The sequence below is a fragment of the Colius striatus genome, chromosome 4 (genome assembly GCF_028858725.1).
Source record: "Colius striatus isolate bColStr4 chromosome 4, bColStr4.1.hap1, whole genome shotgun sequence".
NCBI classification, from domain to species: Eukaryota; Metazoa; Chordata; class Aves; order Coliiformes; family Coliidae; genus Colius; species Colius striatus.
The window spans coordinates 20,211,299-20,233,570 of record NC_084762.1 but is presented as its reverse complement, the minus strand read 5'-3'; the positions used below and the strand labels follow the sequence as shown (position 1 = coordinate 20,233,570).

General features: G+C 45.9%; 1 protein-coding gene across 3 annotated transcripts in view; it reads right to left on the bottom strand.

Moving 5' to 3' along the window:
* RREB1 (ras responsive element binding protein 1) overlaps positions 1–22,272 on the bottom strand; it is a 124,466-nt gene that overhangs the window by 4,696 nt on the left and 97,498 nt on the right. For 2 of the 3 annotated variants that reach the window (XM_061995948.1, XM_061995947.1), the window contains 3 exons: positions 21,686–21,875; positions 17,207–19,946; positions 1,812–2,555 (listed from right to left, as the gene is read on the bottom strand). In XM_061995948.1, coding sequence (XP_061851932.1) covers positions 1,812–2,555; positions 17,207–19,946; positions 21,686–21,875 — 3,674 coding nt within the window. The remainder of the gene's footprint in view (positions 1–1,811; positions 2,556–17,206; positions 19,947–21,685; positions 21,876–22,272) is intronic. The other variant, XM_061995949.1, reaches the window with a different exon arrangement.

The window sequence follows — 22,272 nt, the reverse complement described above, 5'->3', positions numbered from 1 at the left end:
CTTGAGCTCATCAGAAAACCAAGCAACCATCGCCCCATAGACAGAATCCCCTCCCAGTCCCAACCAAGTGCATTGCCCTTGGGTGCTGTCTGCCCGGTATAGTTGAGTAAGTGGGAAGAAGGAGCAGGAGAGTCAACCCACAGTACTGGGTTGATAATGTGTTGATCTAACCATGGGCATAGGTGGTATTTACATTTATTAAATTTGGAGAAAGCACTGTCCCAGGTTCCCATTCAACATCTGTTCTATGTTAAAACATCCTTCAGTGTCAAATAAGAGAAACAAAAGGGAAAAAAGCACCCTGACAAGGCCACGTATCTCAGCGTACAATGAAAACAATCAAGACATGTGGTACGGGAATCCCCACAGGCACACATCATTTAGGGGCAGAGCTCAGTAATTTAGACACTAGCATCTTCCCCAAGCTTCCAAATCAGTACAAAAATAGGCACACACAGAATCATAGAATGGTAGGGGTTGGAAGAGACCTTTAGAGATCATATACTCGAACTCCCTGTCAAAGCAGGTCCACTTAGATCAGGTCACACAGGAACGCATCCAGGCAGCTCTTGAAAATCTCCAGAAAAGAAGCCTCCACAACCTCTCTGGGCAGCCTGTGCCAGGGCTCCCTCACCTCAACAGCAGCTTTTCCTTATGTTTAAATGGAATTTATTGTGTTCCAGCTTCTTCCTATTACTCCTTGTCCTGTCACTAGATAAAACCACCATTTAGATATTTGTAAATATTAATGAGATCTCCCCCCAGTCTCCTCTCAACTAAACAGCCCCAGTTCCCGCAGCCTTTCCTCATAGGATGGATGCTCCAGTCTCCTGATCATCTTAGTGGCCATGTGGCTCAGTACCAGAAGAAAACATGTCAATTTTGCACTCAATAGGTTAATATTTAATATTTAGAAGGGTAAAAAGCCTGGTTAAGGCACTAGTCTTTGGTATAGTCCACCACTGTCAGTTACAGCACAAATATTTCATTAATCACAATGACATTTGTCTTCAACAGAAAGCACCTTCTAAAGATACAAAACATCCAACTGCACCAACTTTCCCACGTCAGCGCAGCTTGCTGACAGGTAACATGCATCATTAATGAGCATACACTAATAAGGATGAATGATTAATTCCCCTTTGAGCTGGCCCCTGGCTTCATTTCATTTGCAAAGGACTGCTGCAAACTGTCTATCTCATGAAGCAATCCCACCTATTTCACCTGACAGGTCAAGCCATGGTTTAACTCTCTGCGTTCCACCTCCCCTGCCTGAGCCTGAGCCACAAGCAGGGTGTCTGCTGGTGACCGCTGGAGCTTTGCCTATCACTCAACAAGCAGGTCCCACAGATCACCAGCACGTGACTGGTGACCGGGCTTAGATCATCAGACAAAACCAGACTCCCTAAACTTTCACTCACCCATCAGTCTAACTGCATCCTGCCAGATTTTCTCCACACCTTGTCAAAATACTGGCAAGAGCCACATGCCTGTGACAAGAGGGGAGTCAGAAGCTGCACTGCCTGCGGATCTCCACACGTGTCCTCACCTCTCAACTCTGCAAGCGAGCATGGGGGAAACCAGTTTGGGAACTGAATATAGGGCAGCGGTGGCAATTCCCGCTCCCTCGAGTGGGCTTTGTCTGCAGCATGGGGGATGGGGGCAGAGAAGACACCTTGCAGACACCTGTAAGACTAAAAGCAGTGTCTCCCACCTCAAGGGCTAGCAGCAGTCGTGTGCCTACGGAGCAGATGCCTCAGTCTGGTGGCAGACCTGCTCGTAAGCTGTTCTGCCCCCAAGCCTCCTCTTACCTGTATGAGACCGCATATGTCGCGTCAGATCTTGCAGAGACCAGAAACGCTTGTTGCACACAGTGCAGACTTTCTTTCTTTTGTCTGCTTTTGCAGTACTCTTAGCCCCATCAGTCTTTGGTTTTTTGTCATCACTGCTCTTCTCAGTGGACTTTCTCTCTGTGCCTTCCCCCTCAGAGATGCTTTCGCTCTCTTCATTCTCCTTTCCTGTCGCCTCACAGTCCACAGGAGACTCCACTACCTTCAAGTCCATCGGAGACTCTTCCTGCTCAAGACCAGAGTCCTGCATCGAGGGAGCTCCTGCATCATCCTGAACGCTTTTGCTTTCATCCTCACTGCTCCTTTCATCCTTTCTGTCCTCACGAGTGTGGGCCTTTTTGTGGCGGCTAAGAGTGCCAGCAAACTTGAAGGTTTTGCCACAAATGTCACAGGCATGTTTCCTTTCAGTCTGAGAACTGCTGCCTGCACTCTGGTCACTCTCTGCCAGCTTGAAGTCCATTAATTTGCTGGCAAAATTGAGGTCAAGACTTTTGTTACTTACAGAATCTTCCTCAGGGCCCTCTTCAAATCCATCTGCTTTTTCTTCGGCATCCTCTGCTGGAGGGGAGTCAGCCTTCTGCTCCTCCTTGGGGCCGCACTCACTCTCTGGTAGCTCTGTCCTTTCCTCTGGCTGTTCCTTCTCACAGGAGGTCAGGTCCAAGACTTCGTTTCCTGTAGCTACTGTCTCCGCATCAGGCTGCCTGTCTGCAAGCAAAGAGAGAGAAACTTTCAGTTGGGATGCTCGCTGCTGATCAACAGCTACCAGCAGTCAGGCTGCACACGACCTGTGCTTCCCAGTCAAGCACCCCAACAGATGCTCCTCTTATTTGTGACCCAGGCCAGTAAGCTTATAGCTGAAAACGACATCAAAACAACACAGGCCCCAATGAACAAGATGATTAAAAACCTGTAACAAAATGCTTTCTTTTCCAAAACACACTCACTCGCACTCTTGGCAGTTGCTTGCAGTCGTTTTTAACATAATGGCTTTTACCAGGAGTTGAGGTCACTACTACTGCAAATACACCGATTCCACAGCCACGTGTAGTGTTTATAAACTCATGTATGAAAACTACGGACACAGATCGAAGTTAATGTACCTCCACATATTAATCAGGCTGCTTAGTAGCCTGATTAATCAGTAGCAGGAAATGCTTTCCACCGGACTGTAAAGGCCTCATGCAAGCAATTGGTACAACTAAATGTTAGAAGTTAATGCAGTCAGGAACACATAGGTCAGTTCAAAAAGTTGGGTATACATCATATAAGCAAAAGATGCAGAAGCTCATGCACACGTGGGTCTTTGACACGCACTCTTTGACACACCATTTGGAACCTAAATGTAAAGGCCGGATGCAGGAACAGGCAGCATCCCTCACCATTTTCACAATTAATCTGGCACCAAGGCAAAACACACCTAAAATATCCACCTGAATGACCTCCTCCACTTCCTTACCAGCCTACAGCATTCATGTTGCTGAAGACATAACATGGGTCCAAAAACTTAAAACAGGTAAGGTGCTCCAGGAGAAAAAAGGGCTGGAGCTGTGCCCCTTCCAAGCTCTATATCAACAGTGTAAATGTAAACGTGAAAGAATCTAGACTGGATCTGGAGGCCAAAGCTGGCAATGATGCACTGCATGTAACCACGTCTCCAGCACCACCTTCCAGCAACCATCCCAGGACACGAATTTCACCAGTTGTGCTTTCTAAAAGTTGAAACTTTCCTTGCTTTAAGTCCTCCACCCCACCTCCTTCTTGTTGACAGGATATGGCCAAGGGAGCACATCACCTACCAGGCATTCCAGCATTCATCTGCAAGGCCGAGAGCTGCTGCTGAGTAACTACAGGGATTTAGAAACTCTAGTAGAACAGTTTAAGTTCTCCATTTGACAGAGTACAACGCATGCTTGTCTCCAAACTGAGGATTTCCCATTACAGGCTTTTTTCACAAGACCAATGACAGAAGATAAGTAGGCAGTTCCCAAGCACTTGGTAGTCTGAAAGTAGTCTTGCAATGTGACTTGCATTGACCCCATCTCCTCACACAAGTGATAATAAACGGCCATTAAGCACATGTCAAAGCTTAGCAGCATTTCCAGTCATTGTGGACAATCACTTAATAGACCATAATTCTCCATATGCTTTTTCTTGGGGGGGTGGGGGGAAGGTGGAAGGGGAAGAAGTGACCTGTCAAAATAATCTCACCTTTTAACCAAAACAGATCCATTTACACTGACAGTGGGTTACACAAAAGCTTTCTGCAAAGTTCATTGCTCATCTAATTATCTGCCCATTAAAACAGGCAACGAGGCCATGATCTGTGTGTGTATAATGCTAGAGAACTCCAGGATGTGGGCATCTGAAAACAAAGGTCACCTACAAGTGCCCTGCGAATCTCCATTTGAATTCTGTGTTTTGACTCATTATCTCTTGGCTATATTAAGGCAAACAAAGGATCAGGAAAAAAAGAAAGCTGTTACAGAAAGAGGTCACTTCTGAAAATCAAGCTGAAATGCTGATGCATGACAATTAAGAGGAAGCACTGCTCGCCAACCCAGAGCAACAGGAGCCAGGCAGGTATGAGAAGCCAAGAGCCCAGGCACCGTGCCCCTGGTTACATGCAGGTAGCTGGGCCCAGGCACATAATTCAGGTCGTGTCCACACCAGGGAGACATTAAAAAATGATGCATGACTAGGGTTTCTTCCACAGGCTGCCTCTTGGGGCAGGATGAGCTCACCAGGAGCAACTCACCTTGGCCCAAGAAAAAGGATGAAAGGAAGGATTAAATGGCAACTGCCGTGACTCCCTGCTGCTGCTGGAAGGGTCCTTGTCTCGTCTCAGCTCTTGCATGGTCATAACATTCACACATAAACTGTTTCACCAGAGCACAGGTCTATGCTGGACTGAAGTGAGACGGAAGGGTAACTACAAGGAAGAGGAGTTTGAGTTTGGTTGCCACCATCACAAAGATGTGATGGATGAAGAGACAAAAACAGAGCGGCCAAGTGGATCTGAGGCACAAAGGTCTGGATGTGACACCAACAGAAAGCACCTGAGGTGGCTGCTGTGAGCCTTGGTGTTCACCCACAGCAAAGTGGGGGGCATCTCCTGGCAGGTGCAGGCCACCCCGACTCCCCCCCAGCAAGGCGAGGATCCCCTCCTCTGCAGGGATGGGCGTCAGGCCAGAGAGTGACTGCAAGCATGGCACTGAGCAGTTCCTCAGGCAGCTCTCTTAGGATGGAGAGGGCTTAACTGAATGAGGTGACCAGGATGGAGAGAGGTCAACTTCATGAGGAGACCAGGATGGAGAGAGCTTGCATTTTCTTGTGCCCAGAGCAACAGTTAGTAACTCTTTGCTTACCACACAGAAGACAGTGGATGCAGAGCAAGTTGTTTTTTCAACAGGAAATATCAGGAGTGAAGTGAATGAGGAGATTATATACTGGTAACACTCAAATAACAGCAAGCCAAAACAAGAACGTCTTAAAACTCTCCAATGCAAAAATCACAACTTCTATCTTCTATATGTTGTATATCATGCATGATTTTCCAATTTTTCCCTAACTTTTTCTTCTGCTACTTCTGGTATTTCCAAATATGTTCTTTTTCTTATAGTACATTCATCCTTCAATGAATTGTACCTGAAATCTACCTCTTCTCCTTTCCTCTGTGCCCTGGGTCCCTTCCCAGGCGTTAATTCTGTCACTGTATGGCTGGCCCACAATTATTTTTTCCTGAGTGCAGCAGATACCTGTGGACCATCTTGGAGCGTATGTGACATTGCCTTATTAGCATGGGCAAACAAGATGAGGCTTATTTCATGCAAAACAAACGTGAAGTTGAAACAAAGGCCAAAGGCCACTTCAGACCCTGGCAGCAGAGATGCAGACAGGCTTTCTCTTCCAAAGCCGGCTCACCACCCCTGAATGAACACACTCAAACCTCAGGCAGGGACGTAGCCAGGAGCATGCTGACACGCGTACGTGCTCTGCTGAGCGCTCCTCCTTCTTACCTGCACAAACCAGACTGGCTGTTTTCTTTGTCAAGAAGGAATTTCGGAGGCCCCTTATGAAACTTCACGCATATCGCAAAGTGGCAGCTCCTGACTAGTCAAGCTGCTCTGTGGTTACCCCTGACCTGCGTGGTTGGTTTTGCAGTTGGGGAGAAAGTGAGCTGCTTTGCACAAACCTGGCTCCCGGGGATGGGTGAGGATCAGTCCAGCTCTGCTGCAGCCCAGCAGGAATGGCAGCAAGGGAGCTGGGAAGGCGCATGGGAAACACGACGGCCAAGCAGCCAGCCATGTCTGGGCTGGTGGGAGATCACAGAGAGAGGGCTGTGAGGGCAGTGTGTCACTGGCAGCCACTCCATTCTCCAGCAGGGGTGAGGCTTGGCCCACACCACTGCTTTTTCCCCACTCACATGCCCATCTGCAGCAACCTTGCTGGCCATACAGCTCCAGCAGGCTTGTATCCTAAACAAGGAGGAGAATTTCGACTGAGCCTTCAGATCTAGGGAAGCAGTCCCTACAAAAAGGTCGAGCTCTTCTCAGACATGGCACTTCTGTTTCCAGAATTTTGCTGATTTATGGTGTGGAGCAGTCACTCGTGTCCAGGCAGTGAGGAACACAGGGCACGTGGGAAAGGCCTGTCACATCTTTCACCCCTCTCCCATCTTCCACTTACTAAGGCTGTAAACTGCTTTCCAGTCCATTTGTTATCCCACAGATATTTACACTCAAGGAGTCAAGAGAGTAGGAGTGGAGAGGTGTGCTTGCCAAGGCTCCTACCCACCCTCACTTCTTTAGCAACCATGGGAGCAGAATACACTATCCTGTCATGGACAAACACAGTTTGTGTCACTTCTCCAAAGTGAAGATAAGAAGGTGACAGTATTTGATGATGTCAATTCTGTCACCAGAGTCAAAGAACATCGGCAAGGTAAGAGAGACAGAGGAGATGAGCAGCGAGGTAAGGACACAGGGAGGAAGGCAACACCAAGCAACTACTGATAGCTCAGCTGCTGCCTCATCAGCTTATGGGAAAATATGAACTTCTCAGGAGATATATTCATAAGCAAAACCTCAGGACTCCATCTGAGAATCCAAAAACTTTTCCACTTGCATGAAAGAAACCACTATATTAGCTGTAGTCAAAATCATTTTTCCTTCAAACCGTGGAAAGAAAAAAACTGTCTTGCTGAAATCTATTTGCAATTCACGTTGTAGTTTTCAGTCAGTCTAGTCAAAGGACAACCCTTCGTCTTCTATGGGTGGCAAGAAAGAAAGAGGAGTAAACTGCCTTCCTGAACACACAAACCAAATTACCAAGAGAGACACCAAATGTGTAAAGTTTCAGATGAAAGAGTAGATACGGATCAAGGTGGTGAGGTTGCTGGTTTGACCCTGTTTTCCCGTGGTTTTGTTTTCTCCTGGAACTAAGGTGGAATGCAGAGCAGAGCCTGAGATGCTAAGGAGTTCTTAGATAAAACAAGGTGTTGTGATGGGAAATTATTTTGTGACTATAAGGCAAATCTTTATTGTCAAACATTCCTGACATCCCGAGAGAAGCGTCAGAAAACCCATCACATAAGTAATGCTCAAAACTGGAGCTGAGCACTGGAAACAGATGTTGTACAGCAGTTGGCATTATCAGTCAGATGAGCCAACAATTTACTGTTTTCCCTCCATTAACTGAAATAACTCCAGTTAGTCTTAAAATATTTTACAACAGACGCAGCTACCACTAGGTGGCAGCAGTCCGGTAAATTTGGCATTTTTTGGACCGCCTCACACAATGCTGCTTCTTCTTTCCACTCACCAACTCACCTCTTTCCAACCTGTGGAGCCAACTAGCAAAATCCTATGGGTTATCTTTGTCCATTTTTATCGCAAACACTATAAAACACCAAAATCTAGCCACCTTCACATGCACACAACACAGAAGTTAAATACTTCATCATCCTGCAGTTGAGGGAGCTTTGGTCATATCTGAGTGCCTTTTGAAATGAAATGTTTAGAGACAGAACTGGACTACAGTAAATGGAACTGAATATACCTGGGAGAAAAGGAGAAAATCAATTCTGGAAAAAAACCACTTTTTGCCTTTGGCAAAAGGTGTCATCCCTCAGTACCTTTAAGAGAACAGGTGAAGTAACCAACACAAGGAAAAGTGTTCAGGACTAGCTCTGACTGAGACTTCCCAGTGGCAATTTTTATTGAGAGGGGGACACAACAGGACAGAAGGGCTCCAAACTTTCAGTTTATGGGGAATTCCACCATTAAACAGAAAGGCAGTTTGATGTGGAGCTGACAAGACAATCAGCAAGTTGTATACCATCTCTTCAGTATCCTCCAAACAAGAGGGACAAGGAACTGCTGGATAGAGTCCAGCACAGGGCCAGCAAGATGATCAGGGAGCTGGAGCATCTTCCTTATGAGGAAAGGCTGTGGTAATTGGGGCTGTTTAGCCTAGAGGAGATTGAGGGGGATCTAATTAATATTAACAAATATCTAAATGGTGGGTGTCAGGAGATTGGGGCATCTCTTTTTTCTGTTGTATCTTATGACAGGACAAGGGGTAATGGGATGAAGCTGGAACATAAAAAATTCCATTTAAACATAAGGAAGAAGCTAGTTTTCTGTTCAGGTGAGGGAGCCCCGGCACAGGCTGCCCAGGGAGGGTGTGGAGTCTCCTTCTCCAGAGGTTTTCAAAACCTGCCTGGATATGTTCCTGTGTGACCTGATCTAGAGGCACCTGCTGTGGCACAGGTGATAGACTGGATGATCTCTGGTTGGTCCCTTCCAACCCCTACCATTCTGTGATTCTATGAACACCTCTAGCACTCTAAGCCAACCCCCAGCATGAAGCAACTCTTGCCTTACTCTCAGCTGTGGCTCTGGAGCAGCTGTTAAACTTCGCCTGACACTGACAACGAAGTTTCAAGCCCTTTGTCCTCCAGGAAATACCCACAAATGTAGTTCAGAGGTACCAACAGCTAGAATAGTTTGGAAAAACAAGAAGTCCTCCACTATGTCCAAGGCTCACATGATTTCTGGAGGGCTTACAGCATGGCAGATATCTAGAGCAAAGATGAATCCTGCTAAATGCTTGTCGGAAAATTCACTGTTGAGTATACTTACTTTGTCAATATTTGCCCAGCTAGCACAGAGCAGTAGTGTTTGACGCCCTCACATTATGGGCAAGTCTCTTTAAGAAAGGGATTTTTCCTCAACAAAGTCTCTTTCTGTATTACATAAGAGATAATCCCTTACCCCATTCCCATCCCACATCTCCATCCATCAACTGGGTTTTGTTGCAAGGGAGCATTCAGAAAGCCCTAAGGAGACAAAGGCAAGGCTGCTTTAACATGATGAAAGCGAGCAATTCATGAAGTTGCTCCACAATTTCACTGTACACCCCTCTGTTGGTACAGGCCTCCCCTGGTCTGACTGCTGCAAGCCAGGAGAGATGTCCTCAGTTCGCTTCAGGTGCTTTTAGACCATTCCCTTCTGTTCCATGCAGCACGGACACACACAAGCCCCATCACTTAGCCTCCTCGTCTCTGAATCCTATTCAAAACCACCATCCTGTTTTTACTTTGATTTTAAATGAGAAACAAACTAAAAAAACCTCTCTATAAACTTGCTCCCAGTGACACTCCATTGAAATGCACTTCCTGTCCTACGTCTCATCTTAAAGCTTCGCTTTGTTTGTGGCCGACTAAACACTATCCAAGCATCTCCCATAATTCCCTTTCCTTCTGGTGCAAAGTGAAATCTCAATGATTATTCACTTCCAAGTACAGTCCTGGCATGGGTTCTGTATGTGAGCCCCCAGCACACTACTCACCCGCCTTGTAAAACCAGCACAAAGACAGACAAAATCCCATTTTAAACCAAGCCACAGTTTCAAACTGTGAATTTACTTCCATTGATTTTGAAATCCATTTTTTTTCGACAATGGAGGGAGACCACAAGTCCAAAGCTGTTGAATGATTTTGGACCACGATTAAATAGCACTTGGTGAACTCAGTTATAAACACCAAGCTGTGCTATAAAGTGAAGGTGGGAACCATAACAGTATAGGCTCTGGGCTCCTTCTCTGCTGTCTGACGACACAAAGCACCTGACAGCAAAGCCAATTCCGACAGCGCGTGTCCCCAGCATGTCCCTGGAGATGCTGCCAACTCCACACCTCAGCTGCATCAGTGTGTTCTTTCAGGGCTGTACCACCAGCCAGACCTGGGAACTAATCTCACGACTTCCGGTCTTTCCCCTTGCCCTTTCTGTTTTTCTTTTGGGCAGCTGGGTCAGCTACAGCTGTGCTGATGAACAGTTGGGAACAGGTTGAGCCAGTACTGCCAAGAAGTGCATTGTGTTATCCAACCGTGGCCCAAGGCTCTGTCTGCTGGGGGCAGGTCGAACTGCTCTGACCAGCTCAGCAGGCTGGTAAGAACAACATCCATGTTCCACCAAAGTTCTCCCTGTCCTACGTGCTCTGCCAGCGCTCCTGTGCCCGGCTTGAGAAACGCCTCTTCATCCCCAGCTGAGCTGCCTTAGGATCCCTCTGACTACAAAGAAAATTCTTCAGCAGACACAAGTAGGACATCTTAGTTTCATTCTGACCAAAGATCATCAGAGGTGAGCACTTCCACAGCCCTTTCTACAGACTTTTGTTCTGCAAGGGGATCGTGTTATAACATGAGTCTTCCTCTCTCAGGCTGCAGCCATCTGTTGTCTGCATAGGCAGGATGAGCCCACGTGACGCTGCAGATACTGTGCTACAGCCCTGTGAAGTTACAGGCTGTTAACATGGTAACAAGGCAACTTCATGATAGGCAAGATCAAATCACGTTGTAACATGTCCCCAGCATGACAGATTTTAATGCCAGACTAGTACTGAGACCTGACATTTGAATGTAGTATGTACAAGGTACATTACTGTATTTAAAGAAGAAGAAAGGATGAGAGAGGCTGGGAAAAGAGCAGACTTTCCCAAACCAACTGGAGCTTGGACATGTAAGAGGAAAATCCTGTGCACATATTTGTGCAATCTGATCAGCTGCTGCCCTGAGGTTGAGAGTAACAACTGATTTGTAATTTTAACTACCCTGACACACAGAGCCAACTTCTCGCTGCTCTTAGGGTTGTTAAGCTCAACAACTCTCCTGCGAAACCGACTCAAAAGTGACACAACGTGACCTTGCCTCTCCTGGAGTTGGGAACACTCTACAGCAATGGCTCCCTTGTGCAAACACTTTTTAAGCAAGGGCCATGCACCACCGCATCTATCCCATTTGGTCAGCACAGAAAAACCCAGAGCGACTGCACTCACCCTTGGTTTCGGGTCAGCTTGTCCTTTCTGAGTAAATGGTACTTGTCTGCCTACAACAAAGCCTGCAACAGCTTGATCTGACAATCCATCTCTTCCACCGCTGAACTCTCGAAACAGAGGTGGCAATATGATGGCAAGTGAGCTTCAATGAAGATGTCTAAAGTAAAAACACCTCTGTAAAAATAATCTAGAAGATGTGATGCTGAATGTGGTACTGGCAGGTGTGCTCAGGCAGGAGGTCTCAGAGCTATCGCTGACAGCTCTCCAGTATCACTGTCTTGGCCTGCAGCGGCAGTCAAAATAAAGCCAAGAAACACTGGGTACCACGACAAAGAGTATTGCGAACAAGAAAAAGTGAAGTGTCCCTTCACTGCTGTGTAAAGCCCTGGTGTGCCCTTGCCTTAGGTGGTGTGTACACTTCTGGTCTTAATATCACAGAAAGGAGATAGTCGGGTTACAGATGGCACACAGCAAACTCCAGACAAGTGATGGGGCAGCTGCCCTGTGAGGAGACATCAGAAAGGCTCAGGCTGCTCATTTTGAAGGAAAGAAAGGGGTGTTATGATCAAGGATTACAAATCATGAAGGCAGCTGAGAGGGTGCACACAGAACTCCAATTCAGATCTTGGAATGTGGGCACATAGGGGGAGGTCTCTGAAACGAGCAGCTGAAAACAGATTAAAAAATAGTTCCTTACACAGCAGGTAGCAAACTTCTGGAGCTTGATACCAGGTGAGGTTGGAGGCAGTCAGGATCAGCTGGTTCAGAAAGCAATCAGAGAGACTTGAAGACAGTGGGGCCAAACACAAGTGGCAAAGGGAGCAGGCAGGGATGTGCCCCCTAACACACAACCCTAATGCAGCAGTTGTGGATGCTAATAGAGCATTAAGAGGAACAGGCTTCAGGAAGTAGCCAGGCTCACAGGCTGACCCAAAATGACACATCCTACCAGCACCATTGGAGACACAAGTACTTGTCTGCACATCCCTCTGCTCTAATGCAACAGGGCACTTCTCACACCCTCACGCTTCGCTTGCCTGCAGTGTTCCATCTCACCAAACATTACTTGAGGTTGCTATTCTCAACACTCAGGAAAAACTGCCTGTGCCACTGTGAGATCCAGCATCCCCTTCCTCGGACCAGGGAAGTAAGCACATTAATTCTCCTCAGGTAGCAGCTGGCAACTCCAGGTTCGTGCAAATTCAGCTAGCTTTGGTAGAAAACATAATGACACGTTTTTTGACAGGGGAAGAGCTTCTGGCCTGACAAATGAAAAAAAGTATGTCTGTCTGTCCTTCTAATGTGTAAGAAGAAACTGCTTTTTTTCCTTTTCCCTCTTCACTGCTTAGTGATGAACTACAACATCCGGACTGCAAGCATCAACAGCAGGCTCTCTCCTGAGATGCCTATCACCTGTGTGAATTTGACACAATCTCCACTGAAGTCACGGGGCATTTTTTCATTGACTTCAGTGGAATCAGGCCCTATACACTGAATAAGCAATCAGTTACAGCAGGAGGACGCTTCTCATGTCTGTGATTCATTTAAATGGCTAAAACAAGGGAAGGGACTGAGAGCAGGAAGAGTTGAAAGAAAAGCCAGAATCAATGAGGAAAGGGGTCCTATGAGATATCTTCATGACGAAGAAAGAGATTGTGAGGATAGTTACTTGTAAAAGGAGATCAGCTCTTGTTACACATTCCACCCAAAACCTCCGAACACCCAATTCAAACCCAGCCAGCAGTCTCTTTGATACAACACTGTGGGTATGTTTCTCACTTTAATCTTCCCCACGTCGGTTTTGGTCTAACTAACATCTCGCCCCTATGAGGGATTCCCCACATCTCACAGGCGTCTCAGGCACTGTTTCTTTCTCTGAATTTTCTTCCAGTGCCAACACAACTTTTCAGAAGCATCAAGGCACTGATTTTTGTAGGCTTTCAAGTCACTCTTTTTAGATGACTGCTAAGCCAACCATAAGTTTATGGTTACAATTACCACTACTTTCTGCACTTCTGCTTGGCTTCATTCACAATGCAAATACAAAACAGAACTTCAAAGTTGAGCAGAAATCTTTTTGCTTCGTGATAGCCCAATTCCTTTCCACATTTCTTTTCAAGCATGCAATGACAGGATTAGCTGGGGATTAATTACTTGAAACTCAATCTGCATCTCAGGTCACAATTTTCTCATATTTCCAGCCTTTAAAACTTTTGTATCAACCAAACAGTTGTCATACAGACAACTACTTACAACAGCTAAGACATTCTTCATTCCACACAAACGTCCTCGTTGGAGGTCTCAAAACTCAAATAAAAATCCTGCTTACTGTGCAAACTCCAATCCTCCAACCCCAGTTACAGTCCTGTTCCCAAATGGAAACCAGACTGCTTTCCAAAAATGCCACCTTTTGAAGGCACAGAAAAAGATCACTCAAAAAAAAAGCAGTGTTCTCTGCTTCCTGTACTGTCCCTTAAAGGCAACCATTCTTCTGAAGAGGTACATTTCCTCACTGGAGGGTAACCTAAACACTCAGCTTAAGTGTGATGTGATTTGACTTATTTATTAACTTTTTCCATTGCAATGGCCATGGCTTGGGTGAAAATACATCTGTGCCTACGTTTTGACTCAGAACTGACTGTGCAATTTTGTCAGCAGCACAGCAGGACTCGCCAAGGCTGTACGCTTCATGGAAACCAGCCATTGCAAGGGGATCTTGTCCAATATAAAGGGTCATCTAAATAATCATGGCATGTAAGAAGATCAAGCTGTCTCCTGCTACTGTTGTCCTAGTGGAAACACACAGTAAGGACAAACGTTGCAAAGATGTCTAAAATTTCACTTTGATTAAATAATAAAAGCAAAAAAATAAAAAATGCCTTCAGTCCCCCCCTTTTTTTTCCCTTTTAAATGACTTGTGTCCTCCAGTCAACAGGAAACATTCAGATTCATGAGCTAGGTGTAACTGTATTCTATTTATTTATTACTTTATTTTGTTTATGGATCTTTTCTTGTCCAGTTCATTCACGTTGTAACAGCAAAACAAACCAAGCAAACAAAAAACCCCAAATCCTCCTCTGCTGTTAAATATCACTTTCTAAAAAAAAAATCTTGGGCTGAACAAGATCTGGCAGTTATCATCCTGAAAATATCCTCAAGTGATTCTTTGCAACAGATTTGAGTTATCTATAGTAAACGACTGTCAAAAAAAGACCATTATTTTTGTTTTACATTGAACCTAGTCTGATGCATATGCCGTAAAAGGAGCAAAATTAACCGCACCTCCTGCAGGGCACATACTACTTGCTTCTCCAAGAATGAAGAATGTCAAGAGCAGAAGGGAAGAGCAGAAAAGAAAGGCAAATTGAGTTGAATGTGGAAGAGTAAATTAAACAGCAAAGACACCAAGAGAAAGAAAGTATTAAAAGTAAGTGTTTAATTATGCTTAAACAAAACACAGGTACTGTGTCAAACGTTGTATAAAACCAGGCTATGCCAAATCTCCAGTGTCTCACTTGTGAGCTTTGCATGAAAATAAAAACCAGCAAGGGGGGTGTACGTTTCTCCAGGGAAATGCTTTTGACCTAAAAACCACACAGTAATGTTGAGGCAAGAATAAGCAGGGCAAAAGCTTTCACCAGAGAGATTGTGCGAGGGATGTGGGTTACTGGTAGCATGTGTTTTTCCATGCTACCAGTAAGGATATTCAACACGTGCAGATCACCAGGACTCTCACCCTATCCCACTCACATCAGTCTCTTGGCCCCTTCTCTCCTTGGGTCAGGGAGAAGACATCAAGCCCAGACAATAAAGTTCCCCTTTTCTCTTTACAGTAAGACTAGCGAATAGATTTTTTTCTTAACTCTTTTAAAAAACCAGAGCTATCTAAGAAGTCACTGCCTGTAGGGATATAAATGGTGCCTTGCACTATGACACTTTTAGATGACTCCATCAGAAAACCAGCTTGCCCACCCAGAACACAAATCCAACCATCTGCTGTAACTATCAGCTGCTGAAGTCCTCCCATGCCACCAGCACCTGACACTCACCACAGAAACACAGGGCTTGCTCCACCTGAATACATCCTAGTGCTTGCACCGGCACTGCCACCCTGGCCTAAATCTCCTCTACCTTCCCAGCTTAGCTTTCCCTCTCCCCTCCAGTAAGCCTCATCTACACTGATGCCACAGGGGAGCTGCTGCCAGCTCCCAGTTTAGAAATAGAGTGCTAGTGTCACCTGAAGGGAGATGCCCCAAGGTCAGCCAGAAATTGCTGTGGGGTGGTCCTCCAGCACAAGTCTCCCTCAAAGCTGCTCTGATGATGATTAAAAAGAGCTCAGCACTATCATTGCCAGAGTGAACCAACCAGAATCTGGTAATCGCTCCTGCTGTAGGATGACCAAAACCCTTCTGTCTGCCGATCCAGCTGTGCTACAGCCACAGCTGTGTGCCTCCCTTGTGAGGACTGCAGCACAAGCCTTCTGAAAGGACAGTGTCTCCTTTCAAGCCTGGTGCCGGTAGGAGAGAAAAGTTTTACTAGTAGAATTTGTGGCTGAATGCATTTTCCTCTCTTCATTAAGGGTTTGCACCAGTGCTGCTACCTTGGAAGTCTGCCATCGATAAGCAGGTCAAACCCCTCAGTCTGGGAATAGCCTCTCTATTGTTTTCTGTCTTACGAACAGTTCTTCAGTAACTATATGTTTTCTTTGGAGAGCAGGGTGTTAGAAAACAATTGATACGAATAAAGTGCTCTCCTTCACCATGGAAAGTAAATTGTATGCTTAATAAGATGAAATAACTTGTTCTCTGTGGGCCAGAAAACAATAGCCTCACTGTTGCACCGATACCTTGCAAGTTATGTCCTCGTGTCACCCAAAGCAAACTGCAACAGGGACTGCTTCACAGCTCAGATTGCCTTTAAACCTCTTAGCTAACCTCTTTCACCTCTTCAGGTTTCCCTCTTTAGCACAGGCATGAATTAGTTGCTCCAGGAAACCTCAATTCCTTCAAGAAAATTATCTTTTATAAGGCTGTATTCAAGTCCCCTAAGTTTCTGACAAATATCCCTAACTTCTACTCTTTATGCCAGGAGCTGAGATTGCATAATTAAACAAATAATATCAATGATTATGACTGACTGAAAAGGAAGCAGCAGCAAGTAGAGCTTTGTCCTTTCTCTCTGAGCAAGATGAGAATCTGCTAATTACCTTATTACAGTGTGGGTGGAAAAAGGAGTGAACTTCAAACTGGCACACTATTCAACAGAGTATTTTCTTTATAGTAAAGCATGAAAAATACCCCCAAACTTAGAACAAATCTCCCTCCCCAATTCCTCTTTTTGTTTACACCAGGTTTGAGGTTACTTACACAGGGGCACAATATTAAAGTCTCCATACACTTCTCCATGCCTTCGGGTGTAAACCCACCTTTCGTTGTCTAGCACTAAGAAGAAATATTTCCTAGAGGCAAACTACTTTGTAAGGCTCAGGATGATGTTTCTCACATCCTCCTTCTTTGATCTGTCAAATGAAAGCCACCACAAGAAAAAAACTCCGCTAAACACAATATTATTTTATTTTCCAGCCACCATTCTGTACTTATTTGCTCTCTGACGGATACTTTTATCATTACTGATGCAGGCAAACAGCCACTCAAAGGAGCCAAACAAACCATGTAAAAACACAATAAAACACTCAACACACATGTTCACCTTCAAGATAAGACAATAATAACACAGTACCTGAAACCAGAGTCTTTTCCCAAGAACGCTAAGGTATGCCACTGAAGTCAAACAGGCTTCAGCAGTTTAACTTGCCTCCTTGGTACTCAAAGGCACAGAGATTATTCCAGTACTGAAAAATTTACCACCACCACTATACCACAGCAATGCCTAGGGACTTGCAAAATAACAAACAATGCCATCAGAGGGAGGAGAAAAAGGAAATATTCCTCCACGGGAAGGCCCTTCCATGAGGAACATCCTCAGGGGCTACAATCCACCATGGCACAAGGCTCTCTTACCTGTGTGCATGAGCATGTGCCGCTGAAGGGAATTTACCCATGGAAAGACTTGAGAGCAGTAAGGACAGGGGATGTTTTGCAGGCAGTCTGAGTAAGCGTTCTTCCCTCTCAGCAGCTTATCTTCTGCAGCTTCTTTCTCGTCCTCACTTGTTCCGTTTCTGCCGCTTTCTTCCTTGAAATTGTCAGTGGACTGCAGAAACGGGCTAAACTTATTAGTGTCTGTGGTAGCCAGCATCTTCTCTATGCTGGCAAACTCCCCGCTTGACTCCAGATCCACACCACTGCTAAGCTTAGGCTTATTTTTCGTTCCTTTCTTTCTACCTCTTTTCTTAGTCAAGCTGGTGTCGGCAAGGGGAGCCTGCTCTGGGTCACAGGCCTGAGCCAGGTCACCGGGCAGGCCGGAGTCTCTCTGAACGGCGGTCACGATTGTCACCTTCGCTTTGGCATTCCCTGATTTGTCACACCCCGTGGAGCTACTCGCTGCCTTGGGACTGGCATCTGCAGCCTCCGTTTTCAGTAAAGCAGGAGCGGAAGACACAGATGAGATGATCTGTGCAATGGAAGCCAATGGCGGCAGCTCTTTAGTTGCTGGAGGCTTTGGCAAGAGAGGTGGCGGCGGTGGTTTAGGCCTCAACGGTCTCAGCAGGGCAGAATTGCCAAGGAGAGCCGGGGAAATGATCGGGACAGTCAAATGCAAAGAACCTTTCAGTGGCTGGGGATGTCTGACAGCCTTGTTTTGCTCTGAGTTCCCATTGGTACCAAAAACTAAAGGACACTGCAGACAGTTATAGGCTTTATCGCTGTTCCCAGAAGCAGACAGCTCTTGGTTCCTGGCTTCACATGGGACGTCATCTTTATCCTTCTTAAGGGCTTTGGGGATGGACAGGTCGATAGGCTCCATGGAACAGTCATAGAGGGACAAGGGAGAAGAGCCAAACAGGTTCTCCTGCTTCACTTGCACAGCACTCAGGTTTTTGTTCTTCTGAGAGAAATCCAACGGCTCGTCAAAATCCATCGGGAAGTTGCCCGTGGGCTCAAGTTTGATGGGAACATGAGACGAGGTCCCAAGCAAGAAGCCATTCTGTGGCTCCAGGAAAGGCGTCATGGGCTTGCGGTCCATGTAAGTGCTGTCCTCCAATAACTGAGGGTCTGTCTGGCTTTCCTGGGCACTGCAGTCCACCGCTAGGATGTAATTCTCAATCTCCCTCTCTTGCACGTGCAAGTGCTGCTTGAGGATATGGTGAATGCAGTTCCTCTTGGCCGAAAAGGCTGTGCCACACTCCTTGCACTCAAAAGGCTTCTTCTTCTGGCAGCCGCTGTGCGTCCTCATGTGAATGCGGAGGGCCCGGTAATGCTTCAGGTCCTCTCCACACAGCTTGCACACAGTGTCTGGGGAGCAAAAGGCATCCACCATCTCTGCAGCATTGCTGGTGACATATTCGATGTTCTTCTCTATATCCTTCCTGGTCACTTTGAGGTGCTTCTTTCGCAGGTGCCTCTCACAGTTGGCTTTCACCGTGAAGGGGTAGTGGCAGATTTTACAGATGTAAGGCCTCTCCCCGCTGTGCGTCCGCAGGTGCCGGATCAGTGCCGCCTTGTCAGCTGCGATGTAGTCACAGATGTTGCATTGGTACGGGGAAATACCCAAGTGGGAACGGATGTGAGCTCTCAGGACACCAGAGAAGGCAAACACCTGGTCACAGAAACGGCAGGGGTACAAAACTTTCCTCATGGTTGGGGCTTTCTTGTTCGCTGCCCCTGCGATGATGGCTTTGAGGTCTCCTTCTGTAACCTCTTGCTTGATCTTGGCTTCCATACTCAGAGGCAGGAGAGCTTCAATGATGCTGTCCTGTTCCAGCTGTGTCTTCATCTCGTGCTGAGTTAAAGGCTCCACTTTGGGTTGCAGGAGCAATTGTGAGGAAGGACTCGATTTGGCTCCTGGCTGGGAGAGGTGAGTGTTGGAGGAGGACTCCACCGAGTTCTTAATCAGCCTCAGAGGGGGAGGTGGGAGGCTTGGGCTGATGCAGCCAGGGGAAGCTTGCTGGGCACTGATAAGAGGAGGAGGCGTAGAGGTTGCAACGACTGTTCGGGGCGTTACCAAAGGCTTTGGCTTCAGCGGTGGCATATGCTTGAAAATGGACTGCACAGGGACAGAAGGTGCCTTAGAAAGTGGAGGAAGACTGATTTGAGGAGGTGCGGAAGAAGCCATCTTCAAGATCTGCTGAATGTCTGCCAGCTCGATGGCAGACTCATTGGAGATGGGTTTTACCACAATACTGCTGTCAGGCTGGATGATAAAACCCTTCTGGAAAGGCTGCAGTGAGAGAAGCTTTATGTTTTCTTTTGTAGGGGGAAGGACTGAAAATGATCCTCCCATAGAGGCAGCTTCCAGAGGAGAGAGGCTGAGCAGACCGGTGCTGCCAGGTTCCTGAGGTAGGTTACTCTTCAGTGCTCTGAGCCGTATTTCTTGGACCTCATCTTGTGTATTGTCCTCCTGCTTGACAGGCTTGATGTCTTTGGTGTACTGCAGGCCCAAGGATGCCATGAAGGCCTTCTGGTCTGGGCTCTCACTGGGTGGGGTTGTGGGCTGTGGCTTGTGCTTGTCTTTTCCCTGATCTAGCACATGAGTTTCCGTGTGCAGTTTGAGCGCCGAGAGCATAGGGAATGCCTTGTTACACGTCTCGCAGATAAACCGATGGAAGTCACTGATGCACCTTCGCAAATTCGTTTCACACCAGACCTGAAAGACATGCAGAAGTATTTAGAGCAGACATCTCAAGCTGGAAAGGTATCACATGCTGCTGCAAAACAAAACCAATCCACTCTCTCTTCCACTGCCCAAGCTGAGGAGCTCAGAGCAGTCACTGCCTACCTGGGCATGGAGACATTCCTGCTCCACAGCCTTTAGTCATCTCAGGGGTATATCTGAACTAGGGGACAATTCTCCAAAAGCTCCCTTCTATAATGGCAAACTTCTTCAGAAGGCTATTCAGACTCTCCCAGCACTTTTCCATCCTGAACTTCCCTTCTAGAAACCTCTCCCATTTCACTAACAGGACAGGAGCCTTAGCAGACTACACAGCAAACTTCACTAAGCTGGGCGGTAAGGCTACCTCCTTTAACTTTATTACTACAGAGAAATTAAGAGAAGAAAAAAAATAAGCCACGCATGAAAGCAAAACAACATAAACTAAACAAAATCATATCCCCCAAAAGCAAATCAACAAAATGTAGAGCTCAAAGCAGAAAAGCTTTTGGTTGGTGAAGTCAGATTACAGTTACTCTCCCAAGAAAAATGCTAAGCTCACAAAAGGATTTTATACCTGTCCCTGAAAACGATGGATTCAAACAGCTCATCTGTTGCAAAGGCTCCATATCAATGAAGAGCACAAGTGATAAATTAAGAGCTTCAATGTTCTACACACATTTTGTTGAGCTATTTCATAGGCCTTCCCTCACAGTGCAAGTAAATTATTACAAAAAGAAAAGTCCAAACATTTAAATTTCTTAGTAACTTTAAATGTCTGCCATTAATTGCAAACAAAAGAAATCCAAGTTGTTAAAAAAGTTCTCTCTCCTCCTGATTTTGTAACTTTTAAATCAAAAAGTTACAGGATGACCTACATGTTCTCCTGGACCAGCAGCAAACTTCAGGTCTATAACCTTGCAGCCAGAAGAGCTGGAAATCAATGTTTTAATCCAAATAGATTTGTGAATAGAAAAGTGCAGATACTGAATAAGCGTGATCCCGCTGGATTGTTGAGTTTTTCCCTTTTGTTTTTTTAATTAAATAGATAAGCAGTTTCATCCAGACCCAAATTAAGGCAGACAGTTTGATAGAGGGAGGAATAATACCACCCACAGAAGGCTTTGTGGCTCTCAGAAAAACAGTCACTATCTTCCTGCCTTTCCCTACTCACTGTGCCTCAAAGGTGCAAGACATTCAGACCTCATGTAAGGAACACAGTGGAAAGGTGCCTTCGAGTGTTTTGTGAAGAAGTCACTGAAGATGTCACCGTTCAGTAAGTAAGGGGACTCCCCAAAGTTTTTTGGTGACAATATCTTTCACACACAATTACCTTCTTGTTACAGTAAATTAAAATAAATGTCTTCCTTACCACGTGTCGTCCCTATTGATTTTAGAAGTGGGATGGTTTTGGGAAGAACTAACGTGCAGGCAGGAAGGGGCAAGGATCTAATATTGCCCAAGTTTTCCTTTAAAATATTTTCACAGATCTTTACACCAATAGTTATCCACTGGAATGCTGAAAAAAAAACCAACCCAACCCAGGTATTCCTTAGATGAAAAAAAAAAGAAAAGGAAGGCAGAAAGTGTTTGAAGCCTCCACGGACGAGGGTAATGCACTTTCCACAAAATATTCTACAGTCATGCTCTGCCTTGTCAAGCACGAACCTTTCAATGAATTCAGAAGTTACACACTGTATCAGCTGGTGGTAGCTATGAAGAACAGAGAGTACCTGAGAAATGCGGGGAAACTTCCTACAGGAGAAGTCGGTGAATCCCAAGTCATGGAAGCCTGCTGGGATCGAAGGGTTGTTCTGGATGAAAGGTTTTCCCATGGGATCTCTGGGAAGCTGCTTGTGGATAACTGCATTATGGCGCAGTAAGCCCCGGTGAGTACGGAAGGTAATGCAACATATGTCACACCTGGAAAGGAAAGGAATAAACCAGCAATGACTTACTGACTGCTGCAGACTGAAGAACTAGCATTCTTCTCATGTTAGGACAGCCTCCTTCCTCTCACCCCATCACACTAAGAACCTGCTAAATGCAAAACAAAGCCACAGTGCCTCACAAACCTGTCACAGAAAGGACATTTCAATCAGTCACTTTCTGTCAGTTTCTGGCTATCAAGTTCACCATAAGTGTACAGCACACAAGAATGGAACATCCCATGTGGGCAGGTGGCAGCGACAGTTGAGACCACAGCCTCCCGACAACCTTCTCATTATGCAACATAAAGTATTTCAATGGCCTTACACTATTTCAATTTTGCTAAAAAGTACTATTAAAAGACATTTTAAAAACATCAGTGTCAAGGAGA